Source organism: Perca flavescens, chromosome 9, assembly GCF_004354835.1.
Source record: "Perca flavescens isolate YP-PL-M2 chromosome 9, PFLA_1.0, whole genome shotgun sequence".
Taxonomy (NCBI): Eukaryota; Metazoa; Chordata; class Actinopteri; order Perciformes; family Percidae; genus Perca; species Perca flavescens.
The window spans coordinates 29,554,723-29,576,241 of NC_041339.1; the positions used below are offsets into that span (position 1 = coordinate 29,554,723).

Here is a 21,519-nt window from a genome sequence, read left to right on the forward strand (position 1 = left end):
AACCTGAACCAAAACTTAAAGGTGCCCTGCCACACAAAAACACAAAAGCAAATTTTTATATATATGTTAGGTCCATATGTGTTTGTGTTATGTTGTGAATTTGAAAATGAACTGCTACCTCCTCTGTCAGCTCTAGCCACTGAAAAGAAATAAGCAGAGAAATCAGGCCAATTACAAAAGCTGGTCAGTCTGACATCATATTGCTTGAGCTCATTACTATTCATGAGCTCGCCCAGTTGCGCTGGGTAAAGGATGCTGATAGCCAGGCTCTCATTGGCTAGCTGTTAGCCAATCAGAGTCAAGCAGCTTAGCTCGTTGAATATTAATGACAACTGGCACAAATTCAACTGAGTCTTCCTGCAGGCTTTGTATACCACACTAGAATGGCTTGAAACAAGGTAACCAAGGCATGTTTTCCACAAAATGTTACAGAGTCCATGGTAGAACATCAGACATCACCACAAAGTAATGAAATACGTGTGGCAGGGCACTTTTAAGAATTTAAATGTTTAACCCACTGAGGTCTAAGGACATTTTCACATTTCTTCTTACATTTAACTTTTAAAGGTATTTGCATGTAAGTGACCCCTATGTGTTTCTTATCAAAATGTTCAGAACAAACTCAGCTTTCCTTATGGTGATGCCCAATTGTTTTTCTAGAGCAATGTGTAAAGAGATCATTTGGCGCTAGAAAGCTAAACACGTTGATGTTGGCTTTTTGAAAGTCCTCAAATCTCTTTTGAAAACAAACCATAACTTAATGTTGTTATTGTACAAAGTGTTGTACAAAGTGTCTGTAATTAAATTTTGTAATATCGCTTTTTGAGTAGGAGTTTTGTCAAACATTGTTTGGACGCGCCAGTGCGTCTTTTGTCCTCAGAAGGTTAATCTTGTTGGGACCAATTTTTTGTCACCAGATCCTCACAATATCACTGCATGAGCAGATTTAGTATTCACTCCTTATGCAGGTCAAACGACCTCCTTACTGTATGTGACTTTGCTGTGCAGGGTGAATGACTGTATAGTCCGGGTGAATGAGACAGACGTCAGGGACGTGACACACAGCGGGGCTGTGGAGGCGCTGAAGGAGGCAGGAGGTCTGGTCCGCCTGTGTATACGACGCAGGAGGAGCCTCACTGAGAGAATCCTGGATATCAAGCTGGTCAAAGGACCCAAAGGTGAGAAAATACTACAGAGATTGAACAGAGAATTGTGGCCGGTTATCTTAGTTGGAAGAGCGGGCGCACATGCGAAGAGGTTTATTCCTCGACGCAGAAGGTCCAGGGTTTGAGTCCTACCTGTGACGGTTTTCCTGCATGTCTTCCCCCCTCTCTCTCCCCTTTCATATCCCAGCTTTCCTATCCAATAAAGGCATAAATGCCCACCAAAAAAAAGAAAAAAAAGATAAACAGAGAACATACAGTAGAGTCTGTAAATATCAAAAACCTGCATTTGGCTTAATTCCAGCAAATTGGATTTGAAATAAAACAATACTCATGTTTTGAAGTATTGCATTAGAAAATATTGATGGAAATGGCAAAATTCGGAAAAAAAAGTTTTTGTGTATAAGTTGCAAAAAGGTTTTTATGCTTGCTTGAGGTGGATTTTACCTTGTTCAAAAAAGAGTTGATGCGCAAAATGTGAGATGGAAAACGCTTTGCCGAATAAGTTGTGATGTACCGAACATGTAACTCACGTGACTACAGTCCCAGTATCCATCGGATGGGGGAAGGATCAGGATATGGGTCCCATCCAGTGCTCTGTACACTTGTGGCGCAAGGTGCGTAGTGGAGTTGCAGTGCGCTATTGCCTGTGCCTCAGCCACGTTGGGTAAATTGACGAATTGTTTCAACAGCTTGAATGCTACCTCCCCCCATTTAGCCAAAGAACTTAGCTTCTAAACTCTTTGATTTAGCAAGCCGGTTTGCAATCTACAACCATGTGTAACATCAACTTGTGGCTTGATGGTGTTTTAAGCCCCCACCGTCGACTTCAAGACACCTAACCCTAACCCTTGCCTAACCCAAGCCCCCAGGAACATGTCTTAAAGCAACCATGGGCTTAGCGGTTAACGGTGGAATTGCACCCCTCTGGCCCAGAAAGACTTTTCCCATAGACTTTCCATGGTGAAAGAAAATTCTATATTTCACTTAAAGGGTCCTTGTTTAAAACGTCACATTTTTAACATATTTAACTTTCACTAGTAGCCGAATTCAGAGTTATTAAACTAGGCATGATGAATGAGACCCGCGAGACTGCGCCTGCCCATTTTTCCCTGCACTGCGCATGCTCATATGACTGTTCTCCCAAGGTCCTGTAGCTGTAATAATGGATATAGCTAATGGTTGTAATTCACCATGTTTTCTATTAATACTACCATGGTATTATCTTATGATACATCCAAGGGATGTATGGATGCTGTAAAGCCTGTAACGTGGATGAGAGATGAAGCCATGGATGTTATTAAGAGAACCTTAATAGCTAGCGCTAGCTACTAGCTAGCTAGTAGCACAGCATAATAATTACATCTCCTTGGTTGTCTAAATACATAACATAACATAACCCTAGTGCCTTCCATGCAGCGCTGCCTGGAAGACGACGTTGGGGGCTTAAAACACCAAACACCCAACTTGTGACGAAACTACGCTTTGCGTAGTCTAATTTATTCGCTCTTAACCAGTTGATGGAAATGCTTATAATTCACATTTTATTGTTTTCTTCTTTTTTGCGACATTTTCAAAGTTTGCTTAAAATTCACTTAACAATTAGATGGAAACATGATTAGTGACTTTGCGATAAAAGTGCTGACTTTCAGCTTTGATGTTGTTTTAGGATGTTAACATGCTTCTCCTCTCCTACAACTACCGGTAACTGCCTGCATGATTAAGCAACAGGAAAATAAAGACATCAACTGGTGCCCGAAAGTATGATGAGGCACAATTTTCTGATTTCTGCTGGGAAGTCAGCAGCAAAGATACAGTAATATGATTGAGCAGGTGAAAGAAAAGAATAATAGAGCAACTAAAGCTGCGAAATTTGAAATATGAGATGGTATGGTTAACCTAATTGGATTTGCTTCTTTTTTTTTTTTTTTTTTACTACCCTATAAATTGTACTGGTATAAGGGCCCCGGGGTAAGAAAATGCAGCACTTCAGCAAATCAAAATATCAAACATTAGAAAACATCCTCAGGAAACCAAGAAGTTACATATAAAACTATGACCTGTTGATGTTTGCTCTCAGGTTTAGGATTCAGTATAGCAGGTGGAGTTGGAAACCAACATGTCCCGGGCGACAACAGTATCTACGTGACTAAGGTCATCGAGGGAGGGGCTGCACACAAAGATGGACGGCTACAGATAGGGGACAAACTTGTGGCTGTAAGAAACACCTTTTTATACCCTTTGTTACCTTATGTATCTTCTGCACTTATTATCATGCAAATGTTATAGAGTCTAGTATGTAGACATCTGTCATCAGACATTGACACAATTTCCTTTTTTTTTAATCTGAGAAAGATCACAAATGAAATGAAATGCAATACAGAAGAGGTTTGCAAGAACAACTTTTAGATTAGAATATTATTTCAGGTAAATTAGCCCCATATTAGCACCAAATACTACATGGCATGCTATGAATTGCTTTTATTGAATTGACATGTCAGAAATGTAATTATTCCACAGAAATGTTACCAACTGTGGGATGACTCCTGCTTGTTCATACTTTAAATTGAGAACTGTGCAAAAACATTGCCCCTCATTATTAGATCTTTACATATTACCTACTGGGTATGTCCTATTCAAAGACTACGTTAGGTGTAATAGAGAAGGACAGTGGACAAGAGTATGATTGTATCAGATTGTTACTCTTCTTCCTGCATCCGAGCCTGTTAAAGGTGATTTGACACAGCAGCAGACCTTTTCGCATAAAAAATAAATACAACATAATTAAAGCTTCTTCTCCATTGAGTTATATTTAAGCAATATATTTTAGGATGCATATTCAGTTTATGGATGCAGTCACAAAACTGCATGATAGCATCCACACTGTATGTTTATGCTGCAGTCTGGTATGGACATAATGGTGTTTACATGTTGTCTATGTGTCTATACACATGTGCCTGTACATGGTAATACAGCATGTGTCTTCATGTGTCTCCAGGTGAACGCCGCCTGTTTGGAGGAGGTGACTCATGAGGACGCAGTGGCTGCCCTGAAGTCCACTTCTGACGTTGTTTACCTCCGCGTGGCCAAACACGCCTCCCTTTTTATCAATGACAACTTCCCTCCACCCGACGTCACTAATTGTAAGTATACACACACCTCTAAGTACAAGACTTGCCCATATTATAACAATGGTTAATTTCCTAACATGGGTTCGAGGGATCCAGCATCTTCCAGACTGTGTAAACTTATCCACAACATCAGACACAACTTGCAGTGAACTGGTGCACTGGTGAATGTAGCACACAGCATTGCAGCCAAGAGGCTGAAGCATTTTTATGGCCAGATGGTGTTGAACTATAAAGAACAGCAAGGAGCAAAGCTGTTGGTGGTTATTTTTGCTATGGGTGGGTTTATAAGAAAGCACACATCTATTATTAGGATTAGGATTTTATGCAGAGACTCTTACTACCACAACAGCACAGTAAGCTTGAATTCCCAGACCCCCCTCATTACAAGCAATCAATTAAGGCAACATGTATGTGTGTGTGTCTCATGAGTTGTACTATGCTAGAGGTGCTAGAGAAAAAAGTAAGACTAGGAAAGGGAAAGTTGTGTAAGTGTTATTTTTTTCGTTTTTTTCTTTGCTTTCAAATGACTGCGCTGTTGTTGGTGCTGATGGTAAAGACCCCAATGTGGATAAGGAGCAGCTCAGTCAGGTGTTCAATCAGATGTATTATACATCAGAAATCTCACGCCAAACTGTAAAAAAAGGTGTAGACTTGGGCTTTTCAACATTTCCCTAACTCTGAAGTCATCATTATAAACACATATATTACTCTCAGTGAAGTGGTTAATATACTTTGCCCTAATTTTTTTTTTAGCTGTTGTGTTGGTTGTCATGTTATAGAGCATATAAGTAGTACATCAACAGTTTTGAAGATACAGTATGAGCTGTGATTGATTGAAACCCTATATTTAATCAGATGAGGATGTTTCATAATGAAAGTACATGAAAGTACACACTTTTAAGAAGACATTAATGAAATTATGTTTCATGTATGACAGTATGGTAAAATAGGAATTGTGTGTGTTCCTCCAGCGTACTCCCCACATCAAGACAACCATATAAGCCCCTACATGAGCGGCAGCCAGTCTGTAAGCCCCGCCCCATTGACCACGCCCAGATACTCCCCATTGCCCAGGGCCATGACCGGAGACGATGACATCAACAGGTGAGACCTCACACAAAAACACCTGCACATTTATGGGACAGTACAAACCAAAGATGTTTCTCTGATTGTTACTAGAGACTTTTTCTGTAGAATCCGACCCCTGAACAGTGAGTTCAATAAAATATATAAATATTCCTTGTTTCATTATTTTTTTATTCCATTGAGGGTTTTCTAAAGATAACCAAATATGTAAGGTTAATACATATATACATAGGGACTTAAAGTGTATAAAAACTTTGCATATCTACATATTTATAATGTTTCTATAAGACGTACTGTAATATGTTACATTAGAAAATGTCTCAGGTTTGAATATTACACTCAATATGAATATCAATTACTTTTTATTTCAAAAAGATGGCGGAACAAGCAGACATAAAATAAATATATGACATGTAGTATGTTTTTGAAAATGTTATATTAATTGGGTTAATATGGGCTTACAGTAAGAAGTTAGCATTATCCCCTATTGAAATTTGTTAGATTCCCCAATGGTTAATATTTGGATAAATTTTAACTACTGGACTTTCAACTCTAATAGAGATGTACATGCAGTAACAGAAGCTATGTATATGTAATGAAGTTAGGTCATTATCACATAATTACTTTAAAAAATGTCATGCATGTCTAAACTTCTTATTGCAAAGTGTGTCAGCCAAAAATAATTCCAAATGCATCACTATTGATGTATTTCTATAACATTTTGCAGCTATATTAATTATTATTAAATATATCAACTATCTAAAGAAATGTAAATCAAGCTGTTTAGAGGATTTTTGTGTTCTTCTTTCGTGTTCTTGATTCCCCCATGTCCCCCTCTGAGGTCCTAAGTGGCCTCAAAGAGGTCCACGACACCAGATTGGGTACTCCTCAGCGCTGTGGAAATAGGTCTGGCAATTCGAGACCACAGATTGGGAAACATAGTCCCTAGAGAGCCCAAAATACACTGAATAACCTCTGTCCCCGCCTGCTTGCTCTGCTGCTCCTGCTGCTGTGGCGTGTGTGTGTGTGTGTGTGTGTGTGTGTGTGTGTGTGTGTGTGTGTGTGTGTGTTTGTGTGTTTGTGTGTGTGGCAGGAAAAGGCAGATGGCAATGCGAATTTGGTCTGGCAACTCAGGTCACATTTGTACACACATGCAGATACATTCTCAGTGCTGCTCTACTGTCTTTAATCCATTTTAATGGATGGATTACAGCCTGTCACAGCCCTCGTCACTCAACTAGCATCACCGTGGTTACCAGAATATGACTCATTTTAGTCATAACCATCAGGGCCAATCAGCGTGCCTTAATAGTAATAAATCTGATAAGCCACAGACCGACTTCAGAATGTTCATTTTGATGTCTGCCCTTCTTTTCCTCTGTGTTTGTAGCTCTCCTTTATTCTCTCTTTCATCTCTTACTCTCTCTTCGCTCTATAATTAGTTTCTCATGCAAATATTGATGCAATATTTGAGGGTTTAAAAGGTGTCCACTGAGTGTGCACAAATTTAAGAGCATTTTGTTATCTAAGCAGGAGATATCAGGTGAAAGATGTGATCATTTATTAATTTGTGCTGTAGAACGAGGGATGCACCGATTCAACCTTTTCCCTCATGATACCGATGCCAGTACCTTAACTCAGGGTATCTGTCGAAACCAATTACCAGTGCTCTCATTTTCCCAAATGTATTATCTGTATCCTCTACCACACTGCATGGAAGTTATTGGGACCATTTCTATGAAAGGTAACATGAGGCCAGGATTGCTGTGGCATGAAAAAGGGAGTCGCCAGCCCACCCTAATGAATGTAACTAATAGTTGAAACATAATTGTTATGACATTGACAAAAAACTGTGTTTAATGTGGGTCTGTCAGGTCTGGATAGTGATCCAGTGGTTTTACGATCTGTGCATCCCTGGTTAGAACCATTTCAGTCAGAGAGGCTAAAGAGTGGTCAAACCCGAATTTCACATACTGTATGTACAGTGGATGGATTATTTATTAGATTATTTATAAATAGTCTGATTTTGGATCCTCGAATTGCTTCTGCACTTACATAATTGTTTTCATCCAATATTTTAAGTGAGGATGACATGATGTTCCAGTGGTTTCTTCACAATAACATGGACATGATTTCAGTTCTATATTAAATATGTATTAGCATGTTTTGCCTTGTGTTGACTTGTATTTTCTGCATTTGCTCTTGTTTACTCCCACTGTTGAAAGACATTCAAGTTATGCTGATTTACTAAATAAGTAAACCACTTATCGGTAAAACCCAGTTCAGAAGTGTAAGACAGAGTAACAAACTGTTGTGTTCCAACAAAACAGAGACAGTGCAATACTGACATCTGCTGGTCATCGGGGTGAATGATCCTCATTTTTAAATACCCTTTGCTCCCACTGAGACCGACCATTTATCCCTACACAACAGGATTGTATCACAGATATTATACATGCAGAAACCATTAGAATGTATACACTACAGTAACTGTTAAATACCGTTTTCATTTGTAGTTACATTGTGTAAAATACTAAATTATATAATTCCTCATCCTGTCTTGCTCTTATCATACACTTGTCACTGGTTCTTAGACTGTGGTTAGACAGGTGTCACAACTAAACATTAGCTAAACTTTGAGTAGCAAAAGTCGTAACTGATTGATTAAATGTCATCTTACACTAAGATGCCTACAAAACGGATAAAAAGAAACTGTAATTATGAACTAATTTGTGCTACAACGTTGGATACCATCATCTTTTACCCTAACGCAGTGTGTTTGTTTAATTTATGTTTCTTCCAGGGAACCCAGGCGGCTTGTGCTCCAGCGGGGGTCCACAGGCCTTGGTTTTAACATTGTTGGAGGGGAGGATGGAGAGGGAATCTTCATCTCCTTTATTCTCGCTGGAGGTCCAGCTGATCTCTGTGGGGAGCTACAAAAGGGAGACCGCATCCTGTCGGTATGAGCTAAAACCTACCACAAACAATACACACAAATATATAAGACAAGCACTGTTACCATAATTATTATTAATAACTCAAAGTGCCACCATTATTGCTGTGTAGGTTCTATAGGGTTATCAAGGGAGTCATCCTGTCTGTTTATTTTTCTCTCGAAACTCTGTTTTCTCTGTATCATTGATGTGGTGTCACAACTCTCAGAGTCACTGGGAACATTCCGCTGAAGCTGAATATTTTGAATTTGTTCTGATGCATGTTTGCATTCATTCAGTTTCTACAGCAATCTGAATTTAAAGAGACATTTCACGTAACTGATATCGTTTTCTCTGCACATTACCAGTCACCACTGTTGGCTGATGGGGGATGTGTGTGTGTTAACGCTGTGTTTTGTGTTCCACTAAAGTAAAAATATTGCTTAAATTATCTTCAGACAGGATTCAAACAGGATTTAGTCCTCAGTCTGCAGAGGCACTCATAATCACTGCACAATGACCGTCACTGTGTTATGATAAAAGCACTGACATGGAATGATTTTATGCATTAAATAAGCCTTCACAAAGTGCACACATATTACCCATTTAAACATACACATGACTTATCATCTGTGTTATTGACCCACCAAGATGTACAGTGTTCTTAATGGTGTGCTCATCTCGCTATACATTTATTACTATTGATCCAAGGTATGGGCTCTAATGTGTGTGTGTGTGTGTGTGTGTGTGTGTGTGTGTGTGTGTGTGTGTGTGTGTGTGTGTGTGTGTGTGTGTGCGTGTGTGCGCGTGTGTGTATAGGTGAACGGTGTGGACTTGTCCAGTGCAACACATGAGCAGGCAGCAGCAGCTCTGAAGAACGCAGGACAGACTGTTACCATAGTAGCGCAGTACAGACCTGAGGGTGAGTACTCAGATAAACCCAGTACATTGGCATCCATCTCATGTACAGATTCACATATAAACAATTATTAATATAATCTGGTTCTTCTTCTTCTTCTTCTTCTTCTTCTGCTTCTTCTTCTTCTTCTTCCTCTTCCTCTTCTTCTTCTTCTTCTTCTTCTGTAATCAGTGTATTGCTGCCACATACAGTTACTGCAGGAATGCCCAAAAGTTAATAAAAGGTGTTTTATGTTTAAAAGACAAAATCAAAATTCATTGTTTGTGGGTGTAGAAAATAATTAATAAAGCCAACATAAATGGCATTTTAGATTTGAAGCAGCTATCAGATAAAGAAGATATGAAAAGGATATCATACACAAGGTATTATACACAAGGTATCATATTGTGTTTTATTAGTTAGTTATGTTATGTTATGGTTTGCTTTTCAGTAATAGTAATAGCTGCTGAATAGTAATTAAAGGGAACATTTTCTCATGCTTTTATATGCTGAAGTTTCGGAAATTCACACACACACACACACACACACACACACACACACACACACACACACACACACACACACACTGAGAGACAGAGTGAGGTGTAGTTTCTCTACTGGGAGTGACTGGGAAGGCTGTAACCCAGGAAACCAGGTTATAACTGCTGATTGGCTCAGCTAATGGGATACTGTCATGGTCGGGGGCCTGAGTGTAACACAGAGACAAATGCACACACAGTTACACAACATCAGGTCCACTGGTCCCCTTCTGGTATCATCCATGCATTATTCAGTCAGAGAGCTGTTTTTAAAGGCAAGACCAGAGTATAAGACACAGGATTGCAGGTTCTTAAAAACACCTAAGGGGAAATGTATTTTTTTAACTCATAAAATGAATTTAGTTCTCAGCCCTATAAAATTATTTAATTCACCTACATATGTTTAATAATTAGATGTTATGTTAACTTATTAATTGTGTTCATTTTAATTATGGGTAGCATAGTCTATCACATTTTGAACATCCTGCACATTTCCTGCATACAGTACAGTATACTGTATGGATTCTTTATCTTGAGATGCCTGTTGTTGATGAGTAACAAGTTTAAAGGTTAATCCAAAACAATGGCTTGATTCAAAAGTGGACCCACTAGTAGCCGGGTTTTATCAGTCAGGTCAGGACAAGGCTCTGTGCTAAAGAATAATGAGAGGAGAAGAGGGAAGTCAGTCAATTGGCAGAAGTGTATGTATAAAGGCCTCAGACACTTATGAAACAGTTTGTTTAGGTTTTATAAGGTTTGGTAATTTAATGACCATGAGAGGGAAGAGTTTGAAGAGCATGAAAAAGACAGCAGGTATTCTATGGTAAATAAATTGAGTCAACAGTTTGAATCTGGAGCAATGGGCGGAGGCAACTGAAAAAATGTGAGTAAGAGAATTTAAGGAGAGAAGTGTCAGCACCATTATTTTACTGGGGAGAGCTAGAACATTTGAGAGAAAGCAGTGTATCGAAGGCAGAAAATCACCTAAGCACAATGCAGAGTAATTAGGGTTAAGGTAAATGCATGGAGGATGGTATTCCCAGCCCAGATATGGATGCAAATGGATGTGCAACTCCCAGAAGGGGGCAAGAGTCACTAAGATGTGGAAGGCACTGTCAGGACATAATGAAGTTCTCCAGCAGCTAGCGTATGCAAATGTATTCAAATCTCATGGAAACAGCATAAAGAAGGGATATAATCCATACATCATGCTGAAACAGATGTATGTAATTCCAAAAGGTCGTACAAGCATGATATATGGATTATGCATTCTAGTTTCAAAAGACGAATGTTTAAATAAAGATCCTCAATGAAGTTTATTTTCTCTATGTCATGATGTAGGTTAAATTGATATTGCAATAAGAAGGAAATACCAGGCACTAAAGGTGCTTAGATCAAACAAGCAAGGAAATCCCTCATGTAAGCAGTTAAACAAGCAATTAAACAGTAGTTCCCTTGATTTTCAATTCTAATCTGTGAGTTTTGAGAATAATAATAAAAAAAAAATTCTGCTTCATTAAATAGCTGCAACCTGTTCATGAAAGCTCTTGCTCTAGCTATAGCTCTGCTTAAATTCACTGGTGTTGTCTCTCGAGCGGGGATTCTCAAACCTAAGCAGTCTGTAGAGAGCACTGTACTTATGAATGTTGGGTGCAAACAGCTGGATTATGGTCATATGTTGTTTGCCTGGTGATTGGTTGTACCTGGTTACTGCTTGGGTAGAAATACCAGCAAGAATTTTCAGGGATTTTGTTGGTGTCCGAGTTAAATAGGATCAGCACCATGGACAGCACCCTAAGACTTTAAGGAATACTTCCACAGACATCTTTGAGTATCCCAAATTTACCGCATGGAGGCTTCAAAGGTGTCCAAATGAAATCACATTTAGCCATCCCTTTTTCCAGTCAGCATGTTTTATAAATGTGCTTTTAATTTATTATTAAAAAGTAGAAAGGTTTTTTTTCATTTCGGCTGGCATGAGGGGAGTGTCTGTGTTTGATTGACAGTAGCTAGTAGGCTGACCTCTGCCAGAAAAACAAGCGACCATGTAAATAAACTTGCGCTGTATGTCATGGGTCGACAGCATGTTGTTAGTGATTTTGAAGAGTAAGAACCACCCCGACATGTTGTTAAATGTGCTGAAGCTGAGCAGCTAATTGGCTTTATTGCCTGCAAACTGAGGTTAGCAGTGTACTTGTTTTGATGCTCATTTAACAAAGTGCAGGAGAAGACCTGTGTTCATGTTTGTAAGTTAGAAAGCAGGAGACTTAAGCAGGAAAGCTAATCTGCCTCACGATAGAATGCTAACATTACTTTATGCAAAGATTTGATTGGCTGTAGAGTAGACAAAGAAAAAATATTAAAGAAGACAATGTAAGTGTAACCCTACCCCTAATGATCCACTCCTGAAGTGTAATTCATTTCTCTGCTATTATGTTTAGTATGATCCAAAAGGTTCAGTCACAAGCAGAGATGTTCACAAGTCACTGGCCATCTGATCTGTCCCTAACACTGTATTGTTAATTAATTATGAATTCAAAGCATGTGCTGAGGCTACCATCCATACAGTTCAGTATCAAAATCGGTTGTAGGATAACTTTATGGGGTATATGTAACACATCCCTCTAGTCCTTGGACCTGGTGAAATATTAACCTAAGTCTGTCACATCATATGGATACAACTATAAAGATACAATTTGCATGTTCCCAGCATTGGCACAACACTTGTGACGTGACGATATATGCTAAATGTAACGTCTCTTTCACTCCAAAAAATGTCTAATGTCGAAGTGGAAATCAAGAGAATAGTGGCAGCGCCACACCAGTTACGGAACAACATGCATCTCAGTGTCAGTCCAAATTACACACAATAAGCAGTCAATGATGTAATGCCGTTTATTTTCTAAGTGTTAGTAGGCTCAGTGAAACTGAGTCCAGCGCGAGGGAGACCTGACTCAGAGGAGGAGAGATTAGTGAGGCCAGCGTCTCCACGGCAGGTGACAGTGCACACGGATCAGCTGCGCCTCGCATGGATGAAATAGCAAATAGGACTACAGTAACACAAATATGTGCAGAATTAAGACCCAGTGTTTGGTGGACTGGGGTACACCTTGTTCACTTAATAGTCTACAAATCATCCACGGGATCAATTACGCATCACATGAGTTTGCCCCCCCGACACAGTGTTTGTCCCTGGGGAGATGGATCCGTGCGTCCCGCCTCCTGTGCGCCATGGATGTCTGAGCCTCAGCAACTACTAACTATAAAGATACAATGTGCCTGTTCCCAGCACACAACACTTTGCAATGGTTAGCTTGTTACCTGTGACGAGATATGCTAAATGTAACGTCTCTTTCTCAAGTGACTGACCTATCTGGGTGCGTTTTGAGATGCCTGATGAAGTTCGACGTTGTTGATCAGACATCATTTATCTTGGTGCCACACATTTTGCATGTAACTGTTTGCTTACTGCCACTGTTTACCAAGTTATTGAAAGCAAAACTAATGACAAAAGGCACAACTCCGGGAGGACATGGTGTCGCCATTGTCAATGTATCGGGTCACAAGTAACATATTAAATAAGTATTGGTGAAGCAATGATTGTTTTGAACATACTAAACTTATGGATCAAAAGGAGAAAAGCTACTGAAATAGATTTAAAATATTTGGCACTTTATTTCCACAAATCCGAATCACCATTGGAAGCCTCTGCAAAGGAGCAAGCTTTTCAAAGATTTATTTTCACTTATGCCAAGAATTGTACATTGATTATTCAAAAGTGTGAAAATGGTTTGATGTTCTGTTGGTTTGGCTTAGCTTGGCCCAGCTCTGTTTCTGATTGGTGCTATATTGGGAATCTTACAGTACACAGTAGGTGTCGGAGGTGGTCCAGCTGGCCGGCTGCACTGCAGCCTGGTTTTAAAGTTCAAGGTTTTTCCTGCTCAACAGTAAAGAACCTAGATGTACTATGACATTTAATGATGTTAAGCTTAACTGCTGGCCTTCAAAAAGGATAGGTTAGTCTAAGATTTTTTGGTTGTGTGTGTGTGTGTGTGTGTGTGTCTGTCTGTGTCGTGACTCTCATTAGTCACTGTTGAATGAACTCTATATCAAACCTTCTGTCCACGCTGGGCTTTGGTCAGCACTATGGGTGGGTGTATGTGCTTGTGTGTGTGTGTGTGTGTGTGTGTGTGTGTGTGTGTGTGTGTGTGTGTGTGTGTGTGTGTGTGTGTGTGTGTGTGTGTGTATGTATGTATGTGAGTGTGTGTGTGTCAATCTGAGGTCCATGTTTGTCCCGTTCCCGTGGCGATAGCATGTGGTGACCAGCAGTGCTCCCTCTGTTTCACACACACACTTCCTGCCAATGAGAGAGGAACTCATAATGACCTCCACCAGGAGAGGAAAAGTGTCTCTCTCGCCATGTGTGCAGGTCTCCTCCTGTTATTTATATTAAATATGGAACCTGGTGTACCCAAACACAACACAGCTCGGCACAGTACTGAACTGCTCTGTGTGTGTGTGTGTGTGTGTGTGTGTGTGTGTGTGTGTGTGTGTGTGTGTGGGTGGGTGGGTGAGCGAGCGTGCATGTGTGCATGCGTGCTTGGGCAGAGACAGTTGATTTTAGCTGACGCAGCAGATATAGATCTGTGTTTATTTGAAGTACAGCAGATAAAGAGTGTTTGTCATGCTGCATTGGTCCTGCCGACAATTTTATATATCAGTCCTGTGGCTCCAAAATGTGTATGTACCCAAATTCATATGAATATGAATAAACTTCACTTAAAATGCATTTTGATGAATTAGGAGCAATTTATGAGCACATTAGATTAACAGATTTAATTTTCTTATAAATTAATCATTAGCCAATTAATGAAAAACAGACTTATTTTCTTTTATATTATCTATAGTATTTGAGCCTGTGATTCCAGTGCACTCAGTGTTTGTAATGTACTTACAGAGGCTTTAAAATGTGAGCAGCATTTGGGTAAGGAGATGTGAGTGGAGAAAATGAATCCTATTCTCAAACTGTAGTGAGTCATTGTCCAAATTTCCCCTCACCAAAATGATCCAGTTTATGAAAATCTGTCCTCATTTTTGCAGCCACCTCACTTACAAGTAGTGTTACGTCAGGAAAGATAACGACATGCATGATAAAGTTTTGCACACTAGCTCTGAACCCAAAATGTGGAGATCACAGTGTTTTGTAACTTTAACGTTACCCTTTATCAACATGTTTTGTTTATTTAATACTTATCAAACAAGGAGCACAAAGTTATATACAAAGGAAGGTTGTAAAACACATGACAGGACAAGGAACCTTTCAAACATTAGCACGAAAGAGTCCTTCACTGATTTAATCAAAATTAATGTAGTAGAACCAGAGATTTTGTCATTATGTGCCACGCATTCTTCTTCCTTGTCAAATCCTGGTGCCTTTATTAGCCACAATGCAACCCAAACACTGACACTTCAGCCAAAGGACTTGGAAGTGTTATGCTACTGGTGGCTAATGTAGCCCTGAGCAGCTAGCCTTAGGCAGAGATGGAGCGGGCTACAGAGGTCTGGTAAGCTCACCTATTTCTTGCTCCACACCTCCAGACTCAAGTGAGCCAATTTATCAGATTTAGCTCAGCTCCCCCTGGATTCACAAAAGGCATATGTTTTTAACATATGTAGTAATGTTAGTAACGTTACTCCCCAATACCTGTAAACAACCTTTGATATGTAAAATAGGTGGAGTCGCTCTTTTAAAAGAGAGGTATAATTACAGGATAACAGCACAATGAATATCCTTTCATTTCCCACATCTTCGAGCCAGATGCTTTAACGACATAATCATTAGGTGACCTGACAGAGCTAAAATGCACAGTAGGTAACAGTGAAATGTCAGTTTCACACGAATATCTAGCTATCTAAAGTTAGCTAACATTAGCCATCATAAGCTAACATTACTGGTTGTACCAGAACTAGTGAAGCTGTAGCAGCGAAACCTCTGAGTGTATTGAATTGAGCACAGATGTGTTTTTTGCTAATGAACTAAAATGTTCATTTGTAAAAGAAACATTGTGTTGTTCCTCTTTCAAAAGTTGCATTGTCACTTTAAAACAAAAAAGGTTTTTTTACGACATAAAAACATGTACAGTATAACTAAAGAAAATCAGACATACAGTATAGAAGAATAAAGTATCAAAAGGATATGTTAATAACAAATTATTAAAAACACTATCAATGTATCACCAATAACAGCGAATCCTAAACAAATTCCACTCAAGCCTGCCTTGTAGCTTAGCTAAGAGTTGCAACTTCAATTCCCAAGTACCCAATACTATGGAACCCCTAAGGGGACATAAGCAAAAAAAAATCAATAGTTTAGTTTCATGTGCTCACGCGAAACTTTCATGTGCGCACATGAAACTTTTGTGTGAGCACATAAAACTTTTTCGTGTGAGCACGCAAAAGTTTTGTGTGAGCACATGAAAGCCATATATTGATGTAGCCTGGGCCATACTGGAGACACTGACAGCTAGAGAAATGAGTACAGTACAAATCCAACAAACAAGGCTAACCTTAGTAGCTAGCGCTAGCTAGTATCTAGCTAGGACATAATGATTACATCTCCTTGGTTGTCTAAATACATCCATTGTTTATTTTGATAAGCATTACTAGCATTACCAATGACTGCAGGCTAACCTTAGTAGCTGGCGCTAGTTTGTGTTGTCGTATCAACCGGTAACTATAGTTCGTTCTCTTAATACATCCATGGTATACGTGGCGAACTCATGAACTTGCCATTTCATTGTCTAAAATACACATACATACACTAATGTTAAACATTGTGTTTTTGTTGTTCCTGATCGTTTACAAGCTTATCTAAATAAACAATGGATGTATTGTAATCATTATGTCGTGCTACTACCTAGCTACTAGCTAGCGCTAGCTACTAAGGTTAGCCTGCAGTCGTTGACATCAACAGTCAACGACAATGTTCATTATAGCACTTTACTTTGGCATGTATTAATTAGTAATGGTTATCAAAATAAACAATGGATGTATTTAGACAACCAAGGAGATGTAACCATTATGTCGTGCTACTAGCTAGCTACTAGCTAGCGCTAGCTACTAAGGTTAGCCTGCACTCATTGACATCAACAGTCAACGACAATGTTCATTCTGCACATGAAGGTTTTGTGTGAGCACATGAAAGTTTTGCGTGAGCACATGAAACTAAAATTTTTGATTTTTTTTTTTGCTCATGTCCCCTTAGGGGCTCCATACAATATGATCAGAAATTAAATTTGGATGTTAAAAAACCAATACCAGCCAATAAAAGTCAATACTGCGACATTTTGGTTTACATTATCTCCTCCCGTGCCATAAGTTTCCTAATGTGGGATTCGTAATGCCTGCAAGTTGACAGCAGTATTAGTCACCAGGATTACACACAACTGTCACAGACACACTGTCACACATACTGTACGTACACATGACACACACAGAGGCGGTGTCTGTCAGCAGTAATACTGAGGTGATGCAGAGGATTATCTTCACTTCTGTTAGCCTGCTTATTACACTTTGTGTGTATGTGTGTGTGTGTGTGTGTGTGTGTGTGTTTGTTTGTGTGTGTGTTGTGCACTAGTTGTTAAGTAGAAGATTAACAGAAACTTCTATCTCTGAGCTTTCAGACACAAGGTTGTGGGAATATTATCTGCTGAATTACATACAGTAGAACATGCAGTAGGCTGCTTTCTTTTCTTTTCCTACGTCACTTTATGTATTGCTCTGTTCTTTCTTTTGTGCTCAGTTTCCTTCCTCTCCTTCATCCCTTTCCTTCCTTTCCACCTGTCAGCGCCTCCTCCCTATAGTGTTACTGGTGTCTGTGGTAATGGTCTGACTCACCACCCACACAGTATGATTTGGGGGATTGGAGGCGTCCTTGTAACAGGAAGGTGACAGATTTGCAACGTTAAGCCGCTTCACTGTCATGCTAAGGCATTTATTAGCTGTTTTATTTTTTTTATTTAAACTTGAATTCAGGACATTTCTCTCTTTTTATTTTCCCTTTTCCGGTCACTTTTTCTCTCCTTTCATCTCCTCTGCAATCTGATTCCATAACCAATACCAATATAGATTACTATACTGTATCATATCAATTATAGATGAGCCTCCTCCCGCAATGCTATTTTTAGAGCCTCATCGATTCTGGTACACGTTAACTACCAAGTGGAGGATCTTTTTTATTCAACAGATCAGACATAAAGAGTATATGTGTAAAAAGCGCAAGTGGGACATCTTACAAGGGGATTTTGATGACTTGTATGCTTCTTTTAATACGTCTAGTCTCTTGTACTCTGATATGTACATCCACTAAATGATTAAAAACTATGTAGCGCACATAATGTGTTGGAAATGAAGATAATGAAACTGTATTACCCCTTTGGAGGAATTAGATTTTTGCAGCAGCAACAGTAAAAGTATTCACGCAGGAAAAATGAAGAAATAAAACGAAAGAATAGAGTTAAATTTAAAGGTGCACTGTGGCGTTTTCTTGTAAAGTTAGTGATACTCAACAAAAACACATTGTGTGTATCCATGAGGCCTGGCAAATGTTTCCTTGTTCATAAAACATCTGCAAACCCGATGCTTTGAATATTTTGAAATTGTTTCCAAATGTGTTCGCCAGCTTACATTCTTCTTCTTCCCTACCTTTACTGACACATGGCTACATACCTTCTCTGCACATTACCGCCTCCAACTGTCCATCAGTGGAATTGCGTGAAATCAGCTGCAGGTATCATGTGCATGATACATACCAGATGGGGGCAACTTTTAAATGTAACAAAACAAAAAAATATTAAAGCAGCAATGACATGAAATAGAACATAAAAGCCATTCTCCTTCCTGCAGAGAAGTAAAGAATGGGCAAGAGTATGGGTTATCTACAGTCCATACATGTTTCTACAAATATAGCTCTGATTCAATATTAGAAAGGGTGATCCAAAAGCAAAATATTGGTGCAATGCACACAACCCTAAAGATGAGATAGCGCTGAAGCTGCACAATGCAGAAAAGGTCTCTGCCAGCTGCTGAATGGAGGAACAATGCTACTCTAGGGAGAGGAGAGGAGAGGAGAGGAGAGGAGAGGAGAGGAGGAGAGGAGAGGAGAGGAGAGGAGAGGAGAGGAGAAGTTAATGAAGGAAAGAGGGAATATAAGCCTCAGAGCCATTAGTCTCTGTCATCACCCTTCCCCCACCTTTTACTCTCTGTATCCTCTTCTCCTCCTCCCCTCTTCTCCCTTTTCTGTGTCTCTCTTCTTGTCTTGTCTGTCTCTCTCTCTCTTTCTCTCTCCATCTCTCTCTTGCTCCTTAATCTGATAATGCTTCATTGAGGTGATGTGTGTTGACAGGGAACAGTTAGATGCTGATCACGTGAAACTTCATGTGTGGTCATTTAGATGTGTGATCCTGTATCACTCCCGGGGAGTTTGATGTCCAGAGAAAGAGGCAGAGATAGAAATGTGTCTTTGTTTGATGGAACTATGGAAGCCTATAGCATAAGCTGCAGACTTTGACTTGAGAAAAAAGTTTTTTAAAAAAAGGGAGAAAATGAGTCTTAAAATAGAGACAGAAAAGTGGAGACAGAGAGAGGATGAGTGACAGATGGAGACAGACAGACATAAATCATGCAGAGCAGAAAGAGTTTAAATACTTAAATGAAATGAAAATTGCAGTTTACATATAAAATGATTGGAAAATCCATTTAAGGAATTTGAATTGAGGTTTTAATTAAGCATCCCAAAAATAAATATTTGAAATGCTTGGTCAAGCTTTAGCCTGTGTGTGTGGCATGCAGACTGATTCCCTGGGCTAAAGTAGGGCAGGAGAGCCTGGCATCGACTCAGCTTCCTGCATGAGTGACCTGAGGAAACTGTGTGTGTGTGTGTGTGTGTGTGTGTGTGTGTCTGTTGGTGAGTGTGTGTGCGCGTGCATGTGTGTGTCTCCGCCCTACAGCAAGCTGTTGTCAAAGAGGGGGAGGAGCAAAAGAACGCACCAGCGAACGAGAGACAGAGAAAGAGAGGAGTGTAGTGGAGAGAAAGAGTTAGCATCTGTTGTTTCTGTGGCAGCTGAGCAACACTGGACTGATTTTACACATACACACACACACACATACACACACATTATCCTCTCTGTGCCACACTGCATACCTACACACACTTCTTTTCACACACACATTCACATCTTTCTGCTCTGGCTCGCTCACATGCTGGATCCAATGTGGAGCTGGCATTAGATCTTCTCCATCATCTCTCTCTCTCTCTCTCTCTCTGTTCACACACACACACACACACACACACACACACACACATCTCTGTTTCACACACACACACGCACATTTTTTTCCTCTCATTCACATACCGGGACTCTAAGCAGCAAAACCCCACTCTCATATGCTCAAACAGTTATCCGAAAGCCACCGTACCGGCATCACATCGTGCGGACGTTGTTGAGCCTGCCTGTCTACCAGCAGCATGTGAGTACAGCTGTGCGGGAGTTTGGGAGAGACAGACCTGAACTGATTTACTTGATAACATCCTGCCTATTGTAACACCATGGCATGGATAACAGTTTAACCCTTAACAATGCCTTTGGTGCAGGAAGTGTTTTGGGGAATTATGCTAAAGGTAATATTGGACTGAAGAAGACCGATGATCTGGTGACACGGTTATCCCTGTGATCAGTGATGCAGCATTAACAAGTTGGCTGCTACGCTGTCTGTGGTCTAATGACTCCCACAGTGTAACAAATGATTAGTGATGTGGAAACATCTGTGGTTTAATATCAACAGCTTTTTTGTTCTCTTGCTGTGGTACTTTTGCTGTATCGCTGGATTTGTTTTTGGGAGACTTAGAAAAGGTGATCGCGACTGCAGCTCTGACTTCTCAGCACTAGCACACTAGCTGTGGTCTTAAAGCCGAAGATGATCTCCTACTCTTCAGGACTCAATAACACTTATATCTTAGCTGCAACACAGTCTTTGTTTTCAGCGTTTCCTCTCATAGATAAACTGTTGCCTTTTTTCTTTATTCCACTGTATCAGCGATACATCTAAACTCAGTAACAGTCATATATCCTCTCCTTCTCTTCATTTTGTCTTGTTTTCTCCCTCCCTTCGTGCCTCTTTGTCTTCCTCGTAATCCCATAATGCTGCATCGAGGCAATGTGTGTTGACAGAGACGGTTAGATGCTGATGATGTTGACAAAAGTTCACATGGTATCAGGTGATGTTGATGTGTGTGATCATTCTATGGGGTGTCCAGTGAGACAAACAGAAATAGGATCAATCAATTTGTAATGGCTTAGAGCTGAGATTGAAAATGCCGGACTGAGGGCAGCAATGACATTATTTAAGGTTAAAGCAAGAAATGAAATTCTCAGCAAAAGGGCATTTTGATCCCGAGATTGGAGGCAGTTGTGCTTCTGTGTGTGTTTAAGTGTTGCATTGTGATTCTCTTCATGCTGTCTGCATGTAACATTTAGCATTGGATGCAGCGAGTTCAATACTGGACACATGCAGGTGAATCCTCTTGTCAACTATAAACCAATCCATCAAAGTTCTTTTTCCAGAACATGAAAGCATGAGATCGTGTGACTCTGAGTACTGTGTGGCTTAAAGCCGATTTAGTACAGTTTAGTTGTTCGTGTCTGTGTGCGTCAATGTGTCAGATTAATAAACGCTTTGGGGGAAATCAGAGTTGATATCTGGGTGTTGTAG

General features: G+C 39.8%; 1 protein-coding gene across 2 annotated transcripts in view; it reads left to right on the top strand.

The window, feature by feature from the left end:
• Positions 1 to 21,519, top strand: part of LOC114561748 (disks large homolog 1) — a 125,024-nt gene that overhangs the window by 72,465 nt on the left and 31,040 nt on the right. For both annotated transcript variants that reach the window (XM_028587833.1, XM_028587834.1), the window contains exons 8-13: positions 1,009 to 1,178; positions 3,244 to 3,380; positions 4,162 to 4,306; positions 5,266 to 5,398; positions 8,184 to 8,340; positions 9,133 to 9,235. In XM_028587833.1, the coding sequence (XP_028443634.1) occupies positions 1,009 to 1,178; positions 3,244 to 3,380; positions 4,162 to 4,306; positions 5,266 to 5,398; positions 8,184 to 8,340; positions 9,133 to 9,235 (845 nt within the window). The remainder of the gene's footprint in view (positions 1 to 1,008; positions 1,179 to 3,243; positions 3,381 to 4,161; positions 4,307 to 5,265; positions 5,399 to 8,183; positions 8,341 to 9,132; positions 9,236 to 21,519) is intronic.